Below are 21,066 nucleotides of genomic sequence, written 5' to 3'. Positions count from 1 at the left end.
GTTTCTTTTATCTCTTCAAAAAGAGAAAGAAAATTCGATACATTGAAAAAACTTGAAATTTTACCCTCTTCCATATCAAATTTCTCGGAAGAGTCGAACGTGAAAAATAAACGGTCATCTCTTCTTCGCCTAACATTGTTTCCCCCTTCGCGTGTTATTATACCGTGGCTATTTCCGAAATGTAACACGTTTGCCCACGCTCGAACGACACCACGTTACATCCGTCTATTCATCCCTATTATAAATCGTCTTTCTGAAAAAAAAAAAAAAAAAAAATATCAAACAATTCCTCCAATCCTACCAATCGTTTCGTCTCGTTTCATTCACTTCCCCGATTACCCTCCCCCTCTCGAAAAGGCTACGTTTTCACTTAATAATATTTCCTTATCTATCATCAAACCTCGAAAAGAAACCCTCTCTGCAGATCTCTCCGCGCCAAACATTCTATCAACACCATCAAGGTCACGTCCACTCTTCCAAAGATGTTCTCGCGCCGGTATTCCAATCAATCGTTCGCCCATCTCCTATTCCACGCGCGTACGAGGAAGCGGGTCGTATCTCTCGCGCGGAGGTCACTCACTTCTCCTCTGAGCGCTCGACCGAACACTCGACAGAGAGAGAGAGAGAGCATCCTCCTCCTCCTCCTCCTCCTCCTCGACGAGGAACACTTCTAGGGAGGCGTACACCCCGCGGAGTGGCGTGGCTGGCGAGACTCGGTATACCGAGAAATACCGTGTACCGACGCAAGAAACCGACTCTGCCTAATACAGAAAACCGTAAGGCCGTTCTGCCTACGGCCGCGCGCGGACGTAGGTTCGGCCGTTTCTTGCGCCCTGCCACCTGACCATCTTCAACGAAGGTCGCTGAAAGTCGCTCGCGACGCTTAATTGACGTGCCCCCTTAATGAGCGCCGGCGAAATAATTGGGCCGCGATGATCACGTTGGTGTTGCCTCGACGATACTCGATGACTCATGTAATATTGCAGGGTTCAAAGATTTTTCATTATCGTTCGAATTTTAGGGAATGTTTCCTATTAATTTATTCTTTTCTTTTTATTTCTTCCAACAGAATTTTTTTAATCTTTTTATCTTTATTCACGATTCTTTTTCTAATTATTTGCGAAATTTCTATTGAAAATTATTTTTCGAAGTATTGGAACGTCGAATGTGTCGTATAATTTTAGGAGGATTTTATTCATTGTTCGATAAGTAATTTTAGAAAATGAGGAAGAATGGATCTGTTGCAAGTGGCAGTTGTTCTCCATTGGGAGGATTGAAGATGTTCGAGGGAGGTATCCCTCTTAATGAGCGGAATAATTGGGGCGTGATGATCATGGACTAACGTTCAGCGTCGATAATTCATAATTGCTCTCCATTGGAAGGATTGGTTTCGGTCCTGATCGTTGATTTTAATTAATTTGCTCGCGTTTGATAGATGGCGCAGGATTTAAATGATTGATGGAAGGTTGATGAATATTTTTAATCAAATTATTCGTGAATTCGAAATGTTTACATAATGTTTATTTTTTTAAAGAACAATAGACCCATCCAACTAGAAAAAAGAAAAAACAAAATAAAATTAAATAGGCAAATTGCTCTCTATTTTTTCTAATATTTATTTATAAACGAAATTAAGAAAACGGTTAATTTTGTAATTTTGCGACTATTCTTTGGCGATTTATTTATCGGGTAACTGAATTATGGCCGCTGAAGGATTTCTCGAGTCGATCGACATATCCACGCGCCTCGACTCGCGAGTTAAGGGATAGGAAGCGAAGGACAACTTCCGTTTAAGGGTTACGCCTCACCGATACGGCTAACGGGTTCATTCCATTCGTAAAATCGAGAAAGAAAAATCCAAGGTGTACTCGCTGAGAATTCTCTCTGCAGTGACACCTGCTCGAGACTTGTTTTTATCACGATATCACGATATGATGCATTGAAAACTTTCCTTCCTTGGAAAGTTCTTCTATCGTGTGAATTGTGGAACACGATTTTTTTTTTTTTTTTTTTCATGTAATTTGATTTAAACAAAATGAGAATTCTTACGCGACGAATGTTCTTCGAAACAAGAAGAAAATCATTTGAAAAATTCTATTCCTAGAACAATACACCAAAGTCAAATGTTTTTACAAAAATTTCAAAAATTACAAAAGTAACACTTTAATATAAATAATACCTCTTTTTTTTTTTTAATTTAATCTTAGAGGAAATGCAAACGGTCTTAAACTCGTCTTTTCTGTTTCGTTTCATTCGAGCGCGTTCCAGTTACATATTAGGTTACCTGTAGCTAAGTGCAGGATATATCGTTGATTCGTTCTTAGAGAGCCTCTCCCTCAGATTTGCAAGAATTTAATTCCGATATTAAGTGACCGATCTCCCTGCTCTTGACGGGATTCATTATTCTTCGAAATAGTTAGCCACGTCCGAGAAGAAGAAACGTTGTTTGCCTCTCTCTCTCTCTCTCTCCTTCAATGGTGCGCGTCTTCCGTCTTTTTCCTTCCATCGATGATTCTTTATCGCCGCTATTACAGCTGCTTGGTGGATCGAAGTTTCGAAAGTTGCGATCAGAAACGGGCAAACATAATGTAACGTTTATGCGAATTGAAAATGAATATACGAGAGAAGAAATAATGAATTTCTGTTGTTCAAAAAATTATTGGAGTCTAGGAGATGCAAGAAGAAAATTGGTGAACGTGATATTTCGTGCTTTAATCATTCTTGAAATCTTCTTGAATGTAATACCAGCTAACATGGCAGTGTTAGCATAGCATAGTTGATGAAAAAAATGATTTTCGTTTGCAGGAAATAACTACGTGAGAAATCCAAATGCGCCTGGTGGTTTGAGTCAGATCGATAATAAGACCCTTCAATGGTTTGGTGCCACGGTTTCGGCTTCGATAAGGGATGGAGGACCCATTTTGGTGAGTAAATTGTTCAATAAAAAGATATTCGATAAAAAGTGAAAGAGAAAAAAAGAATTAAAATAAAATGCACGATTCATTAGATTATTTAAGAAAAAAAAAAAAGAGAAAGAAAAATATATATTTATAAATATCCCTCTTTTTTTATGATCCGGAGGAGCTTATGAAGATACAAAAGCGATAGTTAGGAATAGACGAGGGGGCCTCGTGAGAAATTATACAGGCGTGTATGTTCTTAGAAGACCGTACCTTCTATTTTAAGGAATTGAAAACAAACGAATTCTGGTTTCGTTCTATATTTCCGTTTGCCACGTCTAAATGCCTTGCCATTATATCACGTAATATAACTCCTTCGATACCCGATATGCGTATAATTTATCCTAATGAAATAATATTTTTGAATCTTATGCAATATCTTTTCAAATCTCCAAAAATAAATCTTCCGATATTTCGTATAAATTTCACTTTTTTTATTACTCAATTTTTTTTCATTAAATTCTCTATTATTTAACGCGATTATTTAATGACAAAAGCTAGCTTGCAATTTCCAAACAAGGTTGATACAGAAACGCAGAACAGGAACCAAATTATTATTTCAAAACAGGAGCCAAACGAAGAGACTCAAACGAGCAAAAAGTGTCCAAAGTACGAATTAAGCCTAAATAACCGACTGCCAAATAAAGTAACCATGGATGTGGATCCAATTACCAAACCGTTGAGTAAACCCCCGTAAATCTCGAAAAAGAAAAAGACACGTTGAAACATGTGGCGGGAAAAGGATCCCAAAAACGCTGCAAAGCACGAAAATTAAAGTGCCGACCAACCGCCAAATAAAGTGGATACCCATCGTTCTGGATCCAATTATATAAACCGCTAAACAAACATCGCAAATTCGTCGGCCGAAAAATCGCGGAATCGGCTCTTTCTCCCTTTTTCCCTTCCTTCCTTCAATCATCCCGGCCGGCACACCGCAACTGTACGTGCGTGATGTGCATTCGCGCATGCGTGCATAGGATAGATCCGGCCAAGTGCAACGCACATAAAGATAAGGGCGGCAGTACATCATAGGCGGCCGCATCCCGCCGAGGAAAGAAAGAGGGGACCGACCCTCTTCAAGGGCTAAAGATCTTCGCGCTTTAGATTGATATCCGGATCACGGCCACAGCCTATCCTTATTACACGCGTACGATTGCAATATCCGCGTCTATGGAAGCGTCAAGTGTTCGTATATGAAATAGAATGAAATATGCACGTGCGAAATACGGTACGTGTAGGGATTTATTGGACGGTGGGGAAAAATTGTGGATGGAAGATGTTGAGAAAATTGGGTTTACTTGAGTTATTTGAGATTGTTTAACATGATGGAATTTTGAATAAATGATTATTGGAGTTGGTTAGGTTAGGAATTCGTGTTATGTTGGAGGGTTGTATATTTAAAGTATCTTTGAAGGATTGATTCTTCAAAACGAGCGCAAAAAAATTGATAGTATATATAAAAGTAATTGAGACTTATTTATTTGGTTACAAGTAATTTATTGTTTGCGTTAGATCAGAAGCGAGACGGAGATAGAATGACATAGCGCGCCGCGGCGTGGCGCAATAATGTAACCACGATAAAGCTGTCTCGTTTCATCTCCGTCTCTCAACTTTTAACGCTTATAACTTAATAAAGAAGTCTGAATCGATCTATTTTTATTTTTGCCTCTAGAATGTTTTAAAAATTATCGCTTTGTATAATTAATTCTACGATGATGTATCGATGAATTTTTTTAAAATCAGTCATTTTCCAACCATCTTAATATGTATGCATCTCTCTTTTGATAACCTCTATGACACACTTTTACCCGTGAACACAATCATTCCTCCGCTCGGTATCGTATGCAAGATGATTAAACTTGGGGCTTGTCTCTACGTGCAATCCGTTCCTCGAATTCGGATTCCTCGTAGAGAAATCGGTGGTGTCACATCGCTTAGAGAGCATGAACTCCTATATAAATAAGGAGTTGTCCTCTTACGTGAGAGACGTATTAGCGACGATTATCGTCCCCATGCTCGCGTAATTTTCGCATAGCGAAACGTCGACGCGACATTCTCATCCCCCTTGGCCCCTGCATTATACGGGAATTATCTACTTACTCCAGAATGCGAGTACACGTTCCACGATAAATTCCAGACCGTTCTTTATTTTTTTTTTTTCTTCCTTTCCCTCGCTTTCTCCGCTCGTGATACGCGAATCAAAGATACTCGTGTCCAACCTGTTTCTTCGTCCCCTCTGTCCATATGCGTGTACACCATCGATCCAAACCTTCGAAATCGTTCGCGCGTTAGAATTCGAGCATCTGAAAGAAATTCGATTAGATCCATGGAAGCTAATTTAAAGAAAGTTAGGTTATGTCCACGAAGTCGAAAAATATAATAGGAAAAATTAGGTTAAGTATGATGAAATTTCACGAAATTAATTAAAATTAAAAAAAAAAAAAAAAAGGAAAATTCAAAATCCATCGTTTTAAATTGGAACAAAAATAATGACACAAGATCACAGCTAAAAATTACAGCTTCTCAGGCTTGATACTTGAATTACATAATTCTGTTGGCGCACGATCGACGATATTATCGAACGGTTATGCCTGTCAAACAGAAGCGTGTATTCACGCTACAGCGTTAATACGAGCTTCTCCACGATGCTTCCTCGGTTCTTGCTCGCGACCCATCATGCATCACAGTGAATTACTTCTCCATCGAGAAAACCTCTGACGTCCTGCAGCGATCCTCGGCGGTTCGATCCCTCGATCGACGGATCACGGATGGAACAGCTTCTCCTCCTCGAACACTATATACACCATTCATTATCGGCGCGTATATACTCGTCGATGATCTCGACGACGCGTATCGAGCGAACGATTTGTTCGCGATATTCCATAAGAACTATCGCAATATGTTTGCTCAGACAGGCTATCAACGTTTTTTCCCTCGTTTCGTTTATAGTCTGGGCGCAGAGAGGATTATCGATCATCGGACAGAACTTGGAAGAAAATTGAAATGGAATGAGATTTAGCGTCGAGATGTTTGGTTGTTTCGGTGTTCGAGGAGATTGTCACGAATTGTTTTGTATAACTGATACGTTATATTTTTTTCTCGAAGAAATACGACGAAATGGGAAGAGGTATGAGAAGACGTATAAAGTGTGACAGACTCGGTGCTTCGAAGAAATGGAATTCATCTTAATAAATCTCTTTGAATCATCATCAGAAGTTCAAACGAGTGATACGACGGACCCCATTTTTCAACTCTACGAAAGAAATCACATAATTTTGGAATTTTAAGCAGTGAATAAAGAAATTAAACGAAGAGTTTAAAAGGAAGAGATTGATGGATGGCTAAATTATATTAGGTTGATTTGAACTTGAAAGAAGATTAATTGAAATGGAATGAGATATTTGGTTGGGCGAGACATACAAAGTGTGATACTCGATGCTTTGAAGGAATGGAATTTATTTTTGATAAATCTGTTTTTAGAATCGTCGTGAAATTCAAAGCGAGCGATACGACGAAAGAAATCGCATAATTTTGGAATTTTAGGCAATTAATAAAGAGATTAAATATCGAAAGGGAGAGATCGATGGGTGGTTAAATCGTACAATTTCGGATTAATTAACGAGCCAATGGCAGGTTGATCGTTTCGTGTGTTTTCGGCACACATCAAACTGGCAGGTAGGACGTCACCACGTACGTGACGCGAATATTTTTCTTGATACGTCCATATCGTTTTAGCGCCATAGACGACGTGTCGAGGCATTCGGAGGGATTACACATGAACCTCACGTATCCACCTCCGGTCGTAAAAGGAGACAGGACGGAGCTTATACTCAGTCACACTATTAATTAACAAAAACTTGAATCTCTATATAAATACCGTTCCCCCAAATTCTTTGCGTGGTAACTTTATACCCGGGCCCTCCCCAAAAATTCTTGGATACGTTTCGTTTTGCCCCTTCGAGAAGAGAAATATCGTGGTCGTTAGTTCAATTAAGCTTCTGTGAAGAATGGGATAGCATTGGAATAATTTATTTATCCTTTTTTTTTCTAGCTGGTCGGATAAAAAAAGTTTGTAAAAAAATTTCTTCTGAATATTTAAAAATCCTGTTTTGAGGATATTTTTGGGAATGACAATAATTATTTGACTTACAAAGTGTTTCTTTAATGAAGTAGTTATAAATACAATGATAAGTTTGCTATATATATTCAGTTGTATATATTTGGAATCATTTATATTCGTTGGATGAGTAATTTCGGAGAAATTTCTTTTAAAAAAGGAATGATATATTTAATAATTATATTTCAAGGTTTCCTTATTTTAGAAATTTGTTGTTCGATTGGAAATAAATTTTAATTATTCATATTTTGTATATTTTTTTTGACATTCTATTTCTAAAGATTGAAATTAGATTAGAAAAAAAAAAAAAAATTACCATAAACGATTCATCGATATTAAATCTTTGTATAAAAATGCTGTTTCTGTTTTCTTTCTTAAACAAAATTGATCTCGGGTTTTCGTCTCATTATTTGATTGTTGTTCCTTGATTTTTTGCAACTATCCAATTCAACGATGCTTCTTCATTCTTTTCTTCTGCATCTTACTTCTGATCTCTTTCACGATCCGCCGGCGTTTCGAAGATACAGCTCCTTGATTGCTGCCAGATGTTTCGCGCTTCCGACCTTTCTCTCTTTTCTCCTTTCTCCAAATAAGAGAATCATGCTTTTTTTTCTTCCTCCCCCCCTCTTCGAGCCAGACGAATCATTTGTTCGATCAGAACGTACACCGACGAAACATGAAACACGGCAGAGACATTTCATTCCTTTTTTCTTTTTTAAGCGAATAAAATTTCTAATATTTTTTTCATTTTCTTCGTTAACAAACTAATCTCGTTAACCAATCCAAGATAATTGTAAGCCAAGAAGAAATCTTCAGAATAAATGTCATCGCCTCTTCAACCAACTTCATAAACTCAATCACAGAACAATCAAAATATCGTCGTATTTCATTTCCGCCATTAAGACTGGCCCCAAAACTCGGTTGCGCCCCCTGCAAAGAAATCCGGCGCGCAATTTAAAACGCATAAATCACAGGCGCAATAACAAGTGGGCCAACACCTCGAAAAGTCTATCTTTATTAACACGTTACCGTGCGAAACGCAATCGAAGCGCAAGCCTCGAAAGAAAAAAGTATCTTTTTCACCGCATCGAACGGCACGCTTCACCTACTTTCCACGCCGCGGGTCGAGGAACAAAGTCTCGGCATGAGAACGGCCGAGACAATGAGGCGGCTGAGCAAAAAAAAAAAAAAAGAAAGGGAAAAAATCGAAGGCGAAGGGAAGAAAAGCCGAAGAAGGCAAAAACCGTGCGCATACACGGTCCACGGGGCCGAGGGAACAATCGGCAGCAATAAAATACGGCTGCGCAGGTCGCGATAAAGCCACGTCGTCGTCGCGAGTCCCCGCGAAGAATCCGATGGCAAAAACGCATCGATTAAAACGCTGTCTCGAAACCCTACGATCCAGCCTGAGAGCAGAATCTTGTACGAAATTCGTGCCCTTCCCCCTTTGATTTTAATGGAAATTTCCTTGGCGTGGCGTAGGCGAGGTTGGATTTAGTGAAAGATCGTTGTTTTCTTTTTTTTTTGGAAGGTAGAAATTAGGTTTGGGTATAGTCTTGGATGTGTAAGGGGTATGGAGATATAAGGGTAGTAGTCTTTTTTGAACAAACGTTTCCTCTTTTTAAGTATAGAAATGAATTTTTTTTTTTTTTCGATGAAAATAACGTTTATAGGTTATGTTCTCGAATTCGAACGGGTTTAAGAGTTGTTTGTTTTATAAAAATAAGAATAAAGAATATTTCTTCTAGAAACAGTCTTTATTTTACTACTTTTGATTAATTAGATTCTGGATAGCTTTAAACTCACGAAATCTTACGAGTTAATGATAATGATTACGCGAAAACTTAACAAGTGGAGGAAATGAATTTTTTTTATGAAAATGATACTTATAGGTTATGTTCTCGAATTCGAGTGGGTTTAAGAGTTTCCTTTATAAAAGTAAGAATAAGTATTTCTTCTGGATAGCTTTAAATTCACGAAATCTTACGAGTTAATAATAATGATTACTCGAAAATTTAACAAGTGGACGAAATGAATTTTTTTTTTTATGAAAATGATACTTATAGGTTATGTTCTCGAATTCGAGCGGGTTTAAAATTTCGTTTCATAAAAGTAAGAATAAATATTTCTTCAGTTTTAAAATTTACGAAATTAGGCAAATAATGATTACGCGAAAACTTAAACTTGAGTGAATGATTTCTAATCTAATCGATCGATCTGTCTCGACCAATCCGTTTTCGAGAACGTACTCGTGGAGAGAAAAATTTGACCTCCCGCTCGTACTCGTGGTTCCATCCTCCCAAAGGAGCAGATCCTTTTTGGGGAACAGAATGGTAAGTTGTTGGTTGGAACTGGCGGGATCGATGGGGCCGAAGGGAGAGATCGAACGTTTGTCGGCTGGCAGAATGGAAATACCATTGTCAGAGGGAATCGACGGGACAATGTTTGAGAAATTCCCGTGGTCGCGCGAGAGATACTGTGAGAAGCGGTTGATCATCCTGTCTCTTCCCTCCTCCTCCGCTTGTACGCCCGTTTTCCCCTTTTTCGTTTTTCACTCGGTTTTGTCTCTCGTGGCGCTGGTACGTGTCGCTGGCCGATTGCTGCGATCTCTGCGTTCCCTTTCTTCCTTTGGAATTTCGTCGCGGTTTCGGCTCGGAATCATATGGTTGTGCGCTCGAGATGGAATTAAGTGGACGTTGGTTACGATTTATGATGGATACTTGGGCGCGACGATTGCTCGCGAAAGTTTTTCTGGACAGCCATTGAAATTGGAGGCGAGTGTAAGCGTTTTGAACGAATATCTTTTTTTAATTTTACATTTCACTTTCGATCAATATCTATTCCAATCTAAATTGGACACTTTGTAAAACTTTATCAAAAATAATAAAAACACGACATTTGAATTAAAGATCGATCGATGATTCTTCGGTTATATATTTGGCAAATATACGATTCGATTATATTTTATTCGTACAATCGAGAAGCAGACGCATTACAGAGAAGGAGGAGGCACAGAAAGTAGAATAATGCAAGAAACGGAGACAATGCGCATTCCGCTCGTATGTTTTGCCGATGGGACAAATTGCAACGTCCATTAAACGGTCGCTTTTTGTCTCGAAGGTCGGGCTTTCGTGCCTTTAAAGTAGTTTTCACGAATCAGCTTCTTGTAATTACAATTACCCTCTTTGACAAATTCACGTCGAGCGGCGCGGGATCGTTTCAATCTATCATGTTGATGTTGCGTCGTTCATTTTTCCAAATGAAACGAGAAAAAAACTATATATATATCCAAGCCGTATAAGACATCGACGAATCGTCCCACTTCTTACGAAAAATTTTTTGAAAAATTTCACTCCAACAAAATCAATTCCGTTGTTCAAAAGATAAAAAGCTCAATGACTCAACCGAGCAAAAATCCAACACGACTCCTCCCCACGCGAATCTCTCTCTCTCTCTCTCTCGATTCACAGAGACGTCTTCCCCATTACCAAAAGCGTGAGAACGAAAGAAAGCAAAACGAGGATCCAGAGTTTACAGGAGGGGCTCGCTTTTGTCCCGGATATTGGTCAGCGCCTCCTCCACAAGGCTTGTCCCGTAATGTAACTCGTTGCTCGGCCATCAAACGCGACACGCCGCGGCCATAGGGGGCGCGATAACTCACACCTTTCTCCCCGCTGAATCTGAAATATCGCTTCTGGTATTCGAGACGCATTCGCAGAAACCGGTAACCGGGATCTTCCTCCCTTCGAAAGGACGCGAATTTCTGAGTGTTGGCCACCTTCTCAGCCTTAGATGTACGCGATGGGTATAAATAAGGCAGTGACTCATTGTCAGCGGCGACAGAGGTGAGTCAACGACGAAACCGAGGCGAGCCAAACCCGCCTTCCGCTCGTCCACCTTCCCTTCTGTTTTCCTCCGCCGCGTGGAAGCAAATGTACGAGGCCCGTCGCTCCGTCACCCTGTCGTGGAATGGACCCGCTGGAGGCTCCAAGGTGAGGCTCCAGGTGAGAAATATGGCCGTCACGGAGAGAGAGAGAGAGAAGAGAGAGGGACAAATTTAGCGAGGATTTATTTTATCCTTGAGGGTGACTGTCGAAATACTTTTTTTTTTTTAGGTTAGGTTTATTCTCGCCTTGTGGTGGACGAATGGAAGATGATTCGAGGAGGATAGGTTAGGTTAGGTTAGGTTTTAGGCTAGGTTGTGTTACTTTGTGGAAGAATAGAAGATGTATAATCAGAAGCTTATTCTGTTGTTTACTTTTTGGTTTAACCAATTATTCAATCCTGGGAAAAGAATCATGGCTTTATTGAATTGAATTAAATTTTGTTAAGTGTAAAATATCTAAGAGGGGAGTGTAACGCATCCCCAAGTGAGGACATTACGTTCAAGATAATTTTAGAAAGATTTTATTTCATCAAAATGGATATATTATAAGTGCAGTATGATAATAAAAGAAAACAATTTTTTTCGAGACATGGACGAATATTGACATTTTGCACAAAAAAATTTTTTCTTTGCAATCTGCTTTCTCTTACGTCTCACATCAAATGATTTTATTGTCACTGACCAAGCATTTATTATTTAGCGTGTCCTTACACGAGGGGGTTAATATTTTAGTTTAACATTTAACAGGAAGGATAATTTTTAGGTTAGAATTAACGATTGGATTTATCCTGCCCTGTTTTCATTTCATTCGACGATCCATAATTTCGTTGTTAATTTCATTGGACTCGAGGGACGAGCAAAATATTTATATTTTTATTATACCAATATTTAAATATATATCTCGCCTCGAGAAACTTGCGAAAGTTGGATTTTTTCCAGCGTGGCGCCATTTTCCATCATCCCGCGCCGCCTTAATCCGCAACCGGGACTTTGCTCGACTTCGAGCGGAGCGGAGAGAATTACGCGCGTTAAATCGTGCGTTATCCGCCGCTATGACAAATCGGATTAAGATCCAACGCGTACGGTGGCCTCATTTGATCGCGTAATTTGCCATGAAATCGGCGCGATACGGCTACTCGTTGGATTAATATATTGAAAGGAGGGTGTCGTTTTTATAGGCTCGTGAACTTGTTAAACGGGCCGAAATATTACCATTTCTGTGAAACGGGTTTAAAAGTTGGTTTTCGTTCGAAGTAAGAAGATCGGTTTACGAATATATAATCTCGATTTTATAATTTTTGTTTACAAAAAATTCGACGATTATCCGAAAATAAATATTAAAAATACAAATTTCAAGATAATACTTCTTCACACAAACTTTCTACGAGGTGTTTAAAATAGATAAACAGTTAGTTAATGATATTTGCACAAGGAAAAACATTTTCCACTCTTTACAGAACGAAGGGGCCAGATCGAATCAGCCATAAATGTGAAATATACGTTCTTTGAATAATCGTTAAACAAATAATAATCATTTCCATTTCAAAGTTACGAGCGTTCGTGTTAATTTATTCACGGGGTTGCTCACGTTCCCCGAAAAACAACCTCTTTTCCACGAAAGTCTTTTCCCCTTAACGATTCCCCCCGAAAACGATGACCGATTTATCCTCGTTGGTTAGGTCTGGATGCAGCCGACCCAAGATGACCTCATTCACGACTCAAAAATAGCTCACCGCCCGCCTAGTCAGTTTTCTCATCCTCGATACGCTCTTTTCCCTCGAAAAAAATTTATCGAAAAAAGAAAAAAAAAAAAAAACGAAAGAAAGAAAGAAACTCTTTTAAAATCCCTCTCCATTAACTCTGCAATTTTTTCTTAAAAAAGAATCATTCTTAAAGATCAATCCGTCCAACGACTAACTTTGATCTTTCCATTCCTATTAATGGGACACCCCGTATATACAACGTCACCCGTATAAGCCTCGACTTTTTTCCCAGCAAGCATTAAGCGCGTATCCCTATCGGGCTCGGTTTACAATGGAAACGCATTAAGAATCGCGGCTAATATTGCGACGAATGAAATAGTGGTACGTTGTTTTAATTTATTAGAGGAAAGGGAGGACGGGGGATGGCCCGGTGTATCGGCTTGTCAACCGTTCGCCACCGCCAGTTTCCTGCGTGCACACGTGCGTTACACGTTTCGAACAATAAAGGTCAAACGTGAAAAGGGTTTACGGTTAAGGCAGGCCTGGTTCCTCGTTGGCCCGAGTCCAATCGTGAGGCCTCGTAAAGCTCGATGGACTTTAAACTCGTGTTGGTAAGTTCCCATGCGAATTGTTGAATTTCGCAGGAAAGCAGTGATGGATCCGTCTTCGGTATTTTTTTTTTTTTCTTGGAAGAAGGAGGAGATTGAAGGAAGAAAAGGAGGAAAAGGGAATAGTTAAGGGAATAGTGAGGTTAGGTTATGCGGGGAAGTAATGGATGGAAGAATTTTAGAGGAAAAAAATCGGTTTTCTTTCGAGCAACTATCGAATTTATTACAGGAAATGGGCGATAATGAGGGAAATAATAAAACTGCTGTTGGCAGTTAGGATACTTCACGGTAGATAAGTCTTCTTCGATTACTTTATTGCTTTGGAAGATAAATTTTATCGTATCGTACGAGAGAAATACAATTGCAATACGATTGGTGAGAGTGAGATATATTTAGGAGATATATTCAGTGTTTTTTTTTTCTTCCCTTTTTTTTTTATATCGATATAAATTCGTGCACTCGATAATATCGAAAATTCTTCTACTTAAAGCTTGTACTTAAATTTTTACAATTGGAAAAATATAAGAATTCTATGATATGCTTCTTTTTCTCGATTAAAATTAATTACCAAAATTGCACAACTATATTTCTTTTCGAAAAAGAAAAATAATTGCAACTAAAATAAATCGAATTTTACGATATGCAAAAAATTCCAAAATAATACCGAAAATTCTTCTACTTAAAACTTGCACTTAAATTTTCACAATTGGAAAAATATAAGAATTCTATGACACGCTTCTTTTTTTCGATTAAAAATTAATTACCAAAGTTATATTTCTTTTCGAAAAACAATTGCAACGAAAATAAATCGAATTTTACGACATGCAAAAAATTCCAAAATTGCACGCATCGCTTTATAACCAAGCGCTTACAATCATCATTCATCCCCTTAATCTCTCCACGCTCTCAAATTCTTCCACCTTTCTCCAATGGCTCTCAATTATCATATCGTTCGAAGGCATTAACCTTCGGGAAAAAGAAGAGGAAAGAAAGAAAGAAAGAAAGAAAGAGAGGAAAAAAAAATCAAAGAGGAGAAAATCCACGGTGGTTGATAGCCACCGTTTTGCAGGAATAAAAATAAAAAAAACGTACCGCGTTCTCGAGAGGGCGCGCGCGTTGAAAGGCCGCGAAGTGGCCGAACGAAGACATTAAAGGAGGCAAGCCATCACTCGGTCTTAAGTTCTCTCGAGTGGTCCTTTTAATGAAGAGCGAACGCAGATACGGTCGAGGCGCAATCACCGACGAATACGTACCCATCGTACGTTCCAATTATTATTTCCCTCCACTCCTCCCTTTTCTTTCCTCCTCTTCGATCTTTCCCTCTTCCCTCCGTGTAATTACGCGGATATACGCGGCTTTCCGTTCTTTCACTCGCTCGTGAAAACGTGCTGGAAACGTGTGATTATCCGACTCTTAAACTCCTCTGGGCCTCCTCTCTGGACCACCAAATTGCATTCGCCTGCGTGTCGCTCGCGGAATCCCCTGTCTTCCCGCCCTCAAGTTCGAGGCGAACGAGGTTTAAATTGCAGAAATTACGGAGTCAGGTGACGGATGATCCGGCTATTTGGTGTTATTTGGTGTTATTTGCTTGGCGTTGTTGGATGACGATTTGTTGTTTAGAGAGAAGAGAGATTGTTGATTTTATTGAAACTTGAATCGATTTAACCTTAAACTTATATTTTGTTTTTAATTCTTTTTTTAAGGAAGATTAGTTGTTGGACAGAATGAAAAATGGTCGTGTAAAGATCTCGAGTTTTAATAATATTCAATAGAATTAAGATTTTAACGGAGTAAGGAAGGGTGGAAAGAAACTTTCTTCTCATCGTGCACGCATCTATCAATTCCTTGTGTCGATTCCTCTATCGTGATCAAGATACATCTGGGCATAGTTGTCAAAGTGGTAAGATCGATATTCATATATATACTCGAAACAGCTCGGTCACGATCCACAAGAACAGCTGTAACCGTGATCTCTAACTAGACTTCCCTCTTCATTTGCTCTTTCTTCTCAACGAGATGCATTGAAAAGGGTTCACCAAGGACTGGCTTTATTTGGAACGTCCGATGACCAAACCCAATTCAACGTGGCTGTCCAATACCACCACGCCATTGTACTCTTGGATTCCGGATAATATTTTTAACCCCCTTCTTTTTGTTTTTTTTTCCTTTGTTCTAACAGCTGTTTTCGTTGATTGATTTATTCCTTCTTAAGTAATAAATAGCAAGTAGGAATATAAATTTCTCTAAGTTTTATTACATCTCTCTTCTGATTAACAATCAATTATTCGATTATTAATTCAATCTAAAAATTTGTCTAAAACGAATTATTTAGATATTTAGTTTGCCAATCGAAAAACTCGATGCAAAATATAATGTAATCATAAAAGCTGTGTTGATCGATTTATTTCTTCTTCCGATTCCCTTTTAAATAAATAGCAAATAGGAATATAAATTTCTTAATTTTATTACATCTCTTTTCTGATTAACAATCAATTATTCGATTATTAATTCAATCTAAAAATTTGTCTAAAACGAAATATTTAGATATTTAATTCGTCAATCGAGAAACTCGGAATGCAAAACAAAAATATGTAATCATAGAGACAAACCGCCTACGTACATTTAAACGAAACTATCTGCGAACAAGCACGAAACAATTACAAATTCTCTGCCGGAGAAAGGATCGGATCGACAAATTTCCATCGACAAATCAATTCCAACCTGCTCAATTACGATGGTATCGACCATCGTAATTGGCCGTACGTACGTTGGAATCAATTTATCGGGGCCGGGAATTATCCACGGCCTGTGCCACGTATCAGGGAAATCGATCGATCGCGATGAATGCAGAAAAGCGGATAGCGAGGGAAGTGTCGTCGAGTCGTGACTTAATTGAACGTAACGACCGGTTGTGCTGTGTTCTTTCACCGATCGAGCAGCGGGGCAAAGGAATTCGAAGAAGAAGAAAAAGGAGAGAGAAGAAAGAGGGAAGAGCCTGTGTCGATGTGGTACCGCAATTTATCCATTGCGCCAGTTTAGCTCAATCGCTCGAGGATCGTCGCCTCGAATTACGCTTGCAACTCTTTCCAAGTGGAAAGGGTTATTAGGGTATTCTAACCTGAGCCGAGTTGAGCGATGGGACCGTTTACGAATTGGATCATTTTCTTATCTCTTATTAAATTAATTTTGATCGCTTCGTTGCGAAAGTTTAAATTTAAAAATGATCGCAAGATAAATGGACAGAGCGAGATGGCTTTATCGGATATTGTTCGTATCTCGCTGTTTTACCTAATCTAATAAACTTGAGCGTTTGGAATCGGCGAAAATCTCTCAAAGATGCGATAAAGATCTATTTCCTTTGTTAAATCGCTGGAATCACTTGGATCACTCGAACCTTTCACTCGAGACATCTCAATCTCCCAGAGAGATAATCTTCTTTAATTTTCGATTAACGCTGGAACCGATTGCTAGTGGCTGCGAGCAGCGTTGTAACGCGCCTTAATTGGCTCGCGATTAATAATGCAATGTTGCGTGCACGGGTCGAGCAACAGCACACACGATCCTCCTGCACGCGGAATCAACATATACGGCTCGTTAGGGCTCGTTTACACACGGGGACTAACCTTGGAAACCGATTAAAATGTTACCGGTCTCCGTGTCCGCGACGATACCACGCGTTTGTTCTCTCCCTTAAATCTACGTGTAGACACGGTTAAACGCAAGCGAATGCCCCTTCCAAGGTGTTTGATTTACGGCCCTGTTTGAATTGGACGCACGGGCTGTCGGGTAGGCGTACAGGAGAAGAATCTCAAAATTGTGGATCGAAATGAAATCTTTGAATGAAACGAAAGATATCGGTTCCTGTAACTTTTTTTATTTTTTAATCATTTAAAAAATCATAACTTAATAAAAATAATTAAACTCGTAGAATTTGACGTAATTATCGAGACGGGAATTTGTTTAGAATGGAACGAATAAAATGATTTTTAACAAGATGCGAGATAAGACAGGAGATTAAAGGTAAGATAATGTATCAAAAGTTTGCAGAGTGATGATGCATTATTCCTATCCTATTAAATCTGTAAAATCAACTCAGCTCGAGTGAAATCCGACCGAGAAAGGACCAAGAATTAGAAATCAAAGGTCAAGGATAATAAATAAGCCAATTCGTTTAAAAATTAACACGATCATCTTTAGAATCGGGCAATGAAAGAGAGCGCTATAATATTTCACTCGAATTGCAAAAGATGTAAATGATTAATGGTGGCGTGACGATCGCAACGCGCTACATCTCGAGGAGGTTACGTTGTCTACGTTTTAACCTTAACGAGATTGACGTGTCGTGAGTCATTAATCTCGGCATCGTCCTCGAATTTCCGCGAATTCTACGATTAATTTAATGTACGGGCCGCAATGGTTTATAACGACGTGTCCTGTAATGAGGTGGCGCGTGACGAATTTCGAGGAAATTTCTTTCTAGATTGTAATTCCGGCCGATGAAACGCAAAGTGCATCGTTACGTTTATCACGTATATTTATACGGTGGTTATTAAGGCCATCAGCTGCTATATTCAATGTTCTCTGGTCAAGTACAGAAGATTGACGTAATGGTGGATTGACGATAATTCTGCTGATTACGTAGTAGAACTGTAGATTTAATTGAGTTGCCAAAAATACGTATCGTTTAATGGGTGTAACTGGATCGTGAAAACAAGATGACGTGATATCGTCGAAATAATTTTTCATATAGATTGAGTGAAATTGAAAAATAGTTAATAGTTATTGTTCTCTGCCTCTATAGAGACAAAGATGGAAAAGAATTTATAGAAAAAAGTCATCGGAAACATAGCTACTCGTCCAATCCCTCTTTTCACTAAAAACATTTTAACTCCAGAGACATTTACTTTTAACTCCACTAAGAGGTCTTTTCTAAACATCTAAACGCTGTTTATAAGACATCATTGACGTAACAATTGTTTTCGATTTCAGAAAGGAATATTTCAAACTGATAAACATAATTTGTCTTACTTTTTTTTATGACAAAACGAAGATATGGAAAAATATATTTTTCTATATTATTATTATTAATAGTATTTTAAATGTTATGTTCCATCCTTCGATTCTAAAAAAAGATTTTTACAATATCATTAATTTTATGATGACTTTTCACAGTATGATTTCAATGTAATCCAAACAACGGTACGAAACGCGTTACATAACCTCACTTAATCGCACGCGTTTCAAGTTACACAATTGCCTCGAACTTGATGTCAATGTAAAAGTTAACCTACACGTACATGCACGCATAGGTTCGATGAAGAAAATGCGATTAACTGCGAATTGAGAAAATGATCATTACCTTTAATTGAGCGGGAATATTAACGATATTTGTGAGAGATTGTTTTTAAGATTAATTTTTTATATATGCTCGTAGGCGTGCGCTCCAAGGTACATTTGGTTCTCCGTGTCTCAGCCAAAATATCCGGAAGACAATCGATGGAGCAAGGAGTCCACCGTTGGAAGTCGAAGGGAACCAGTTGGTACTTGCTGGGTCGTCGGCAATAACTTCAACGAGCCGCAAGAATTTTCACCTTGCCGTACGAGTAAGTCTCTATTTTCAATGTATTCCAATGTTTTCGTTTGAAACTTAGGTTAGGTTAGGTTAATCAAAAGGAGGATGTTTCGAGAAAATTTTTTGAGACTAGATAAACATATTTTTTAGAATATTGTAGAATTTCCTTCGAAGAATAATTCTTCTAAAACTTCAAATTTCCTTTTAATTCTTATCCAAAAGAAGAAAAAACTTAAGAAAATACAGAAGTCGAGAAAGTCGGTTCTGTTACTTTTGTATATCCTACTTGATCCATCCTCTATAAACAGATGTAAACATCACCACAAGAGCTCTCTCTTTTCTCCTTCCATTTTGCGTGTTTCCTCAAGGGGTAGCGAGAAGTTTCGTTTTCTCGAGTGGTAAATCGTTCGTCCTTTGAGAAATCTCAGGGGACGAATTTCCTCTTGGACGAAGGACGAGGATACGCCGCGACATGTGGCCGTGTCCTCGAGGCATGGCGACCATAAATACCCTCGGTAACAGGATATTTCCTGTCGTCCATGCAGGTCTGCCTTGGCGTTTTAATGACAAAAGACGTATCGATTTTCTTAGCGCTGTACCATGGTGAACAGGCTGCTTGTTTTACGATGATTTAAAAATTTTTGAACTCGCCTCTTTTCGTTTCTTAATCTTTCGCGTCAATTTTACGCGTGAAAAAAAATTTACTTTATGACTTTTTGACTTTTTGAACTCTAATATTTTTAAACAAATCGCAAACTCCTGTTCCAGAAACTGCTGGAACTTGTTTTTATATTTTTTTTATTCTATATCACTTTCTCCATTGTGTTAAATGAGAATAGGAAAAAATGGAATAAGAAATGAGATATACACTCACGAAATGTTTTTCTTTTTTTTTTATCGAAAATTTTCCCCAAAGCAAAGCAAAACTCAACGGGTAAGCGTTAAGTGCATTTTTTCCTTCCGTTCTTCGCGATAACGAATTCCATACCATTGTTCCAAGATAAGATTCTTCGAAATTTACCGCATTTTTCTGTTATCTACTGGTTATCACCGGAATAGCAGACTTTCGGCGCAGATTCCAATAGTTACTTATACAATATGGTATCGCGTCTCTCCCACGTTTTTCGAATGTTTCGGAAGTCTTTCCGGTCAATCATCTTCCAATGCAAAACTCAAAATAGAACCAGAGGAAAAGAAAAAGAGATCGAGCCAGAATAAAATATCGAAAGCACCGATCACTCGCGAAAACTATGGTGCAAATTTATTTCCCAGAATATTCCAATATTAATATAATTAATATAAATCCAAATTCATAGAATAATACAATTCTCATTTACAATTCCATTCTCACGTTGTTTATCGAATCTTTTCAAAAAGAGAAGAGAAGAAAATTCAAATTCGCTCGTCTTTCACGTCACAAAAAAGAAAAAAAAAAAAAAAAGAATTTTTACAAACAGATAAAGATTGGTTGAGAAAGAAACCTCGATATCCTTGCGGAAGCGCTGCAATATATCGTGCTAGCCGACGTGTGAGCTCATCGTCGAGAAATTCCTTGGCGAGAATCGAGCAATTAAACAATTTGTACCCAGCTAACCGTTTATTGTCGCTTTTCTCGAGAATCGTCCACCGACTTCTCGACGTCGGTTGGGCAGCTTATGAAGCCTTGCATTCGCCTTTTGCTCATTGTTGCCTTTTCTGGACGGGAATCGCCGTGTCGTTCGCAATGTTGGGCACAATTCTCTCTTCAACGATTGTTTTTCCAGATTGCTTTATACGATACGTTTTTCCCCTCCCCCCATTCGTGGCCTTCGACGATGTGAATTACAGATCTTGGAGTTAATTTTCAGATCTCTCAGATGTCTCCGATATCTCGGATTCTTCGTTTAATGACGGATGACGATTGATTGAGAAATAGCACCGTGAGATCACTGTTGACCCATCGATGAGTGCATCGTTTCGAAGAAATTCGAATGAAACTTTTAAAAAAATTAAAAAAATTTTTTTTTCTTTTCTTTTAATTCGATTTTCTTCGAAAATTCTCGAACACACGCCATATATCTTCGATGTTGGATCATCGTCAATTTTCAAACTTTGTCTCGTTCGTTATATCATTGCTATTAATAATCCTTCGTTTTCGTATCGTTTCTCTTTTGTGCTTTACTCGCAGGATAAATATCTATAAACATCTGCGCTCACGTAATTTTTATTTCCGTAGATTTG

The 21,066-nt window shown here is 38.5% G+C and overlaps 1 protein-coding gene and 1 long non-coding RNA gene across 6 annotated transcripts in view; one reads left to right on the top strand and one right to left on the bottom strand.

Annotated features, from left to right (window-relative positions):
* if (integrin subunit alpha inflated) overlaps positions 1 to 21,066 on the top strand; it is a 76,462-nt gene that overhangs the window by 28,520 nt on the left and 26,876 nt on the right. For all 5 annotated transcript variants that reach the window (XM_086914113.1, XM_003694433.4, XM_086914116.1 and 2 more), the window contains 2 exons: positions 2,806 to 2,924; positions 18,709 to 18,877. In XM_086914113.1, the coding sequence (XP_086770239.1) occupies positions 2,806 to 2,924; positions 18,709 to 18,877 (288 nt within the window). The remainder of the gene's footprint in view (positions 1 to 2,805; positions 2,925 to 18,708; positions 18,878 to 21,066) is intronic.
* The window catches only part of LOC147656596 (uncharacterized), a 42,526-nt gene that overhangs the window by 7,605 nt on the left and 13,855 nt on the right, over positions 1 to 21,066 (bottom strand). The gene's annotated exons all lie outside the window — the stretch shown is intronic.

This window comes from Apis florea, unplaced genomic scaffold (assembly GCF_048593485.1).
Source record: "Apis florea isolate Af1SG1 unplaced genomic scaffold, ASM4859348v1 contig_3585_pilon, whole genome shotgun sequence".
NCBI lineage: Eukaryota > Metazoa > Arthropoda > Insecta > Hymenoptera > Apidae > Apis > Apis florea.
This window is presented reverse-complemented; position numbering and strand designations above follow the sequence as displayed.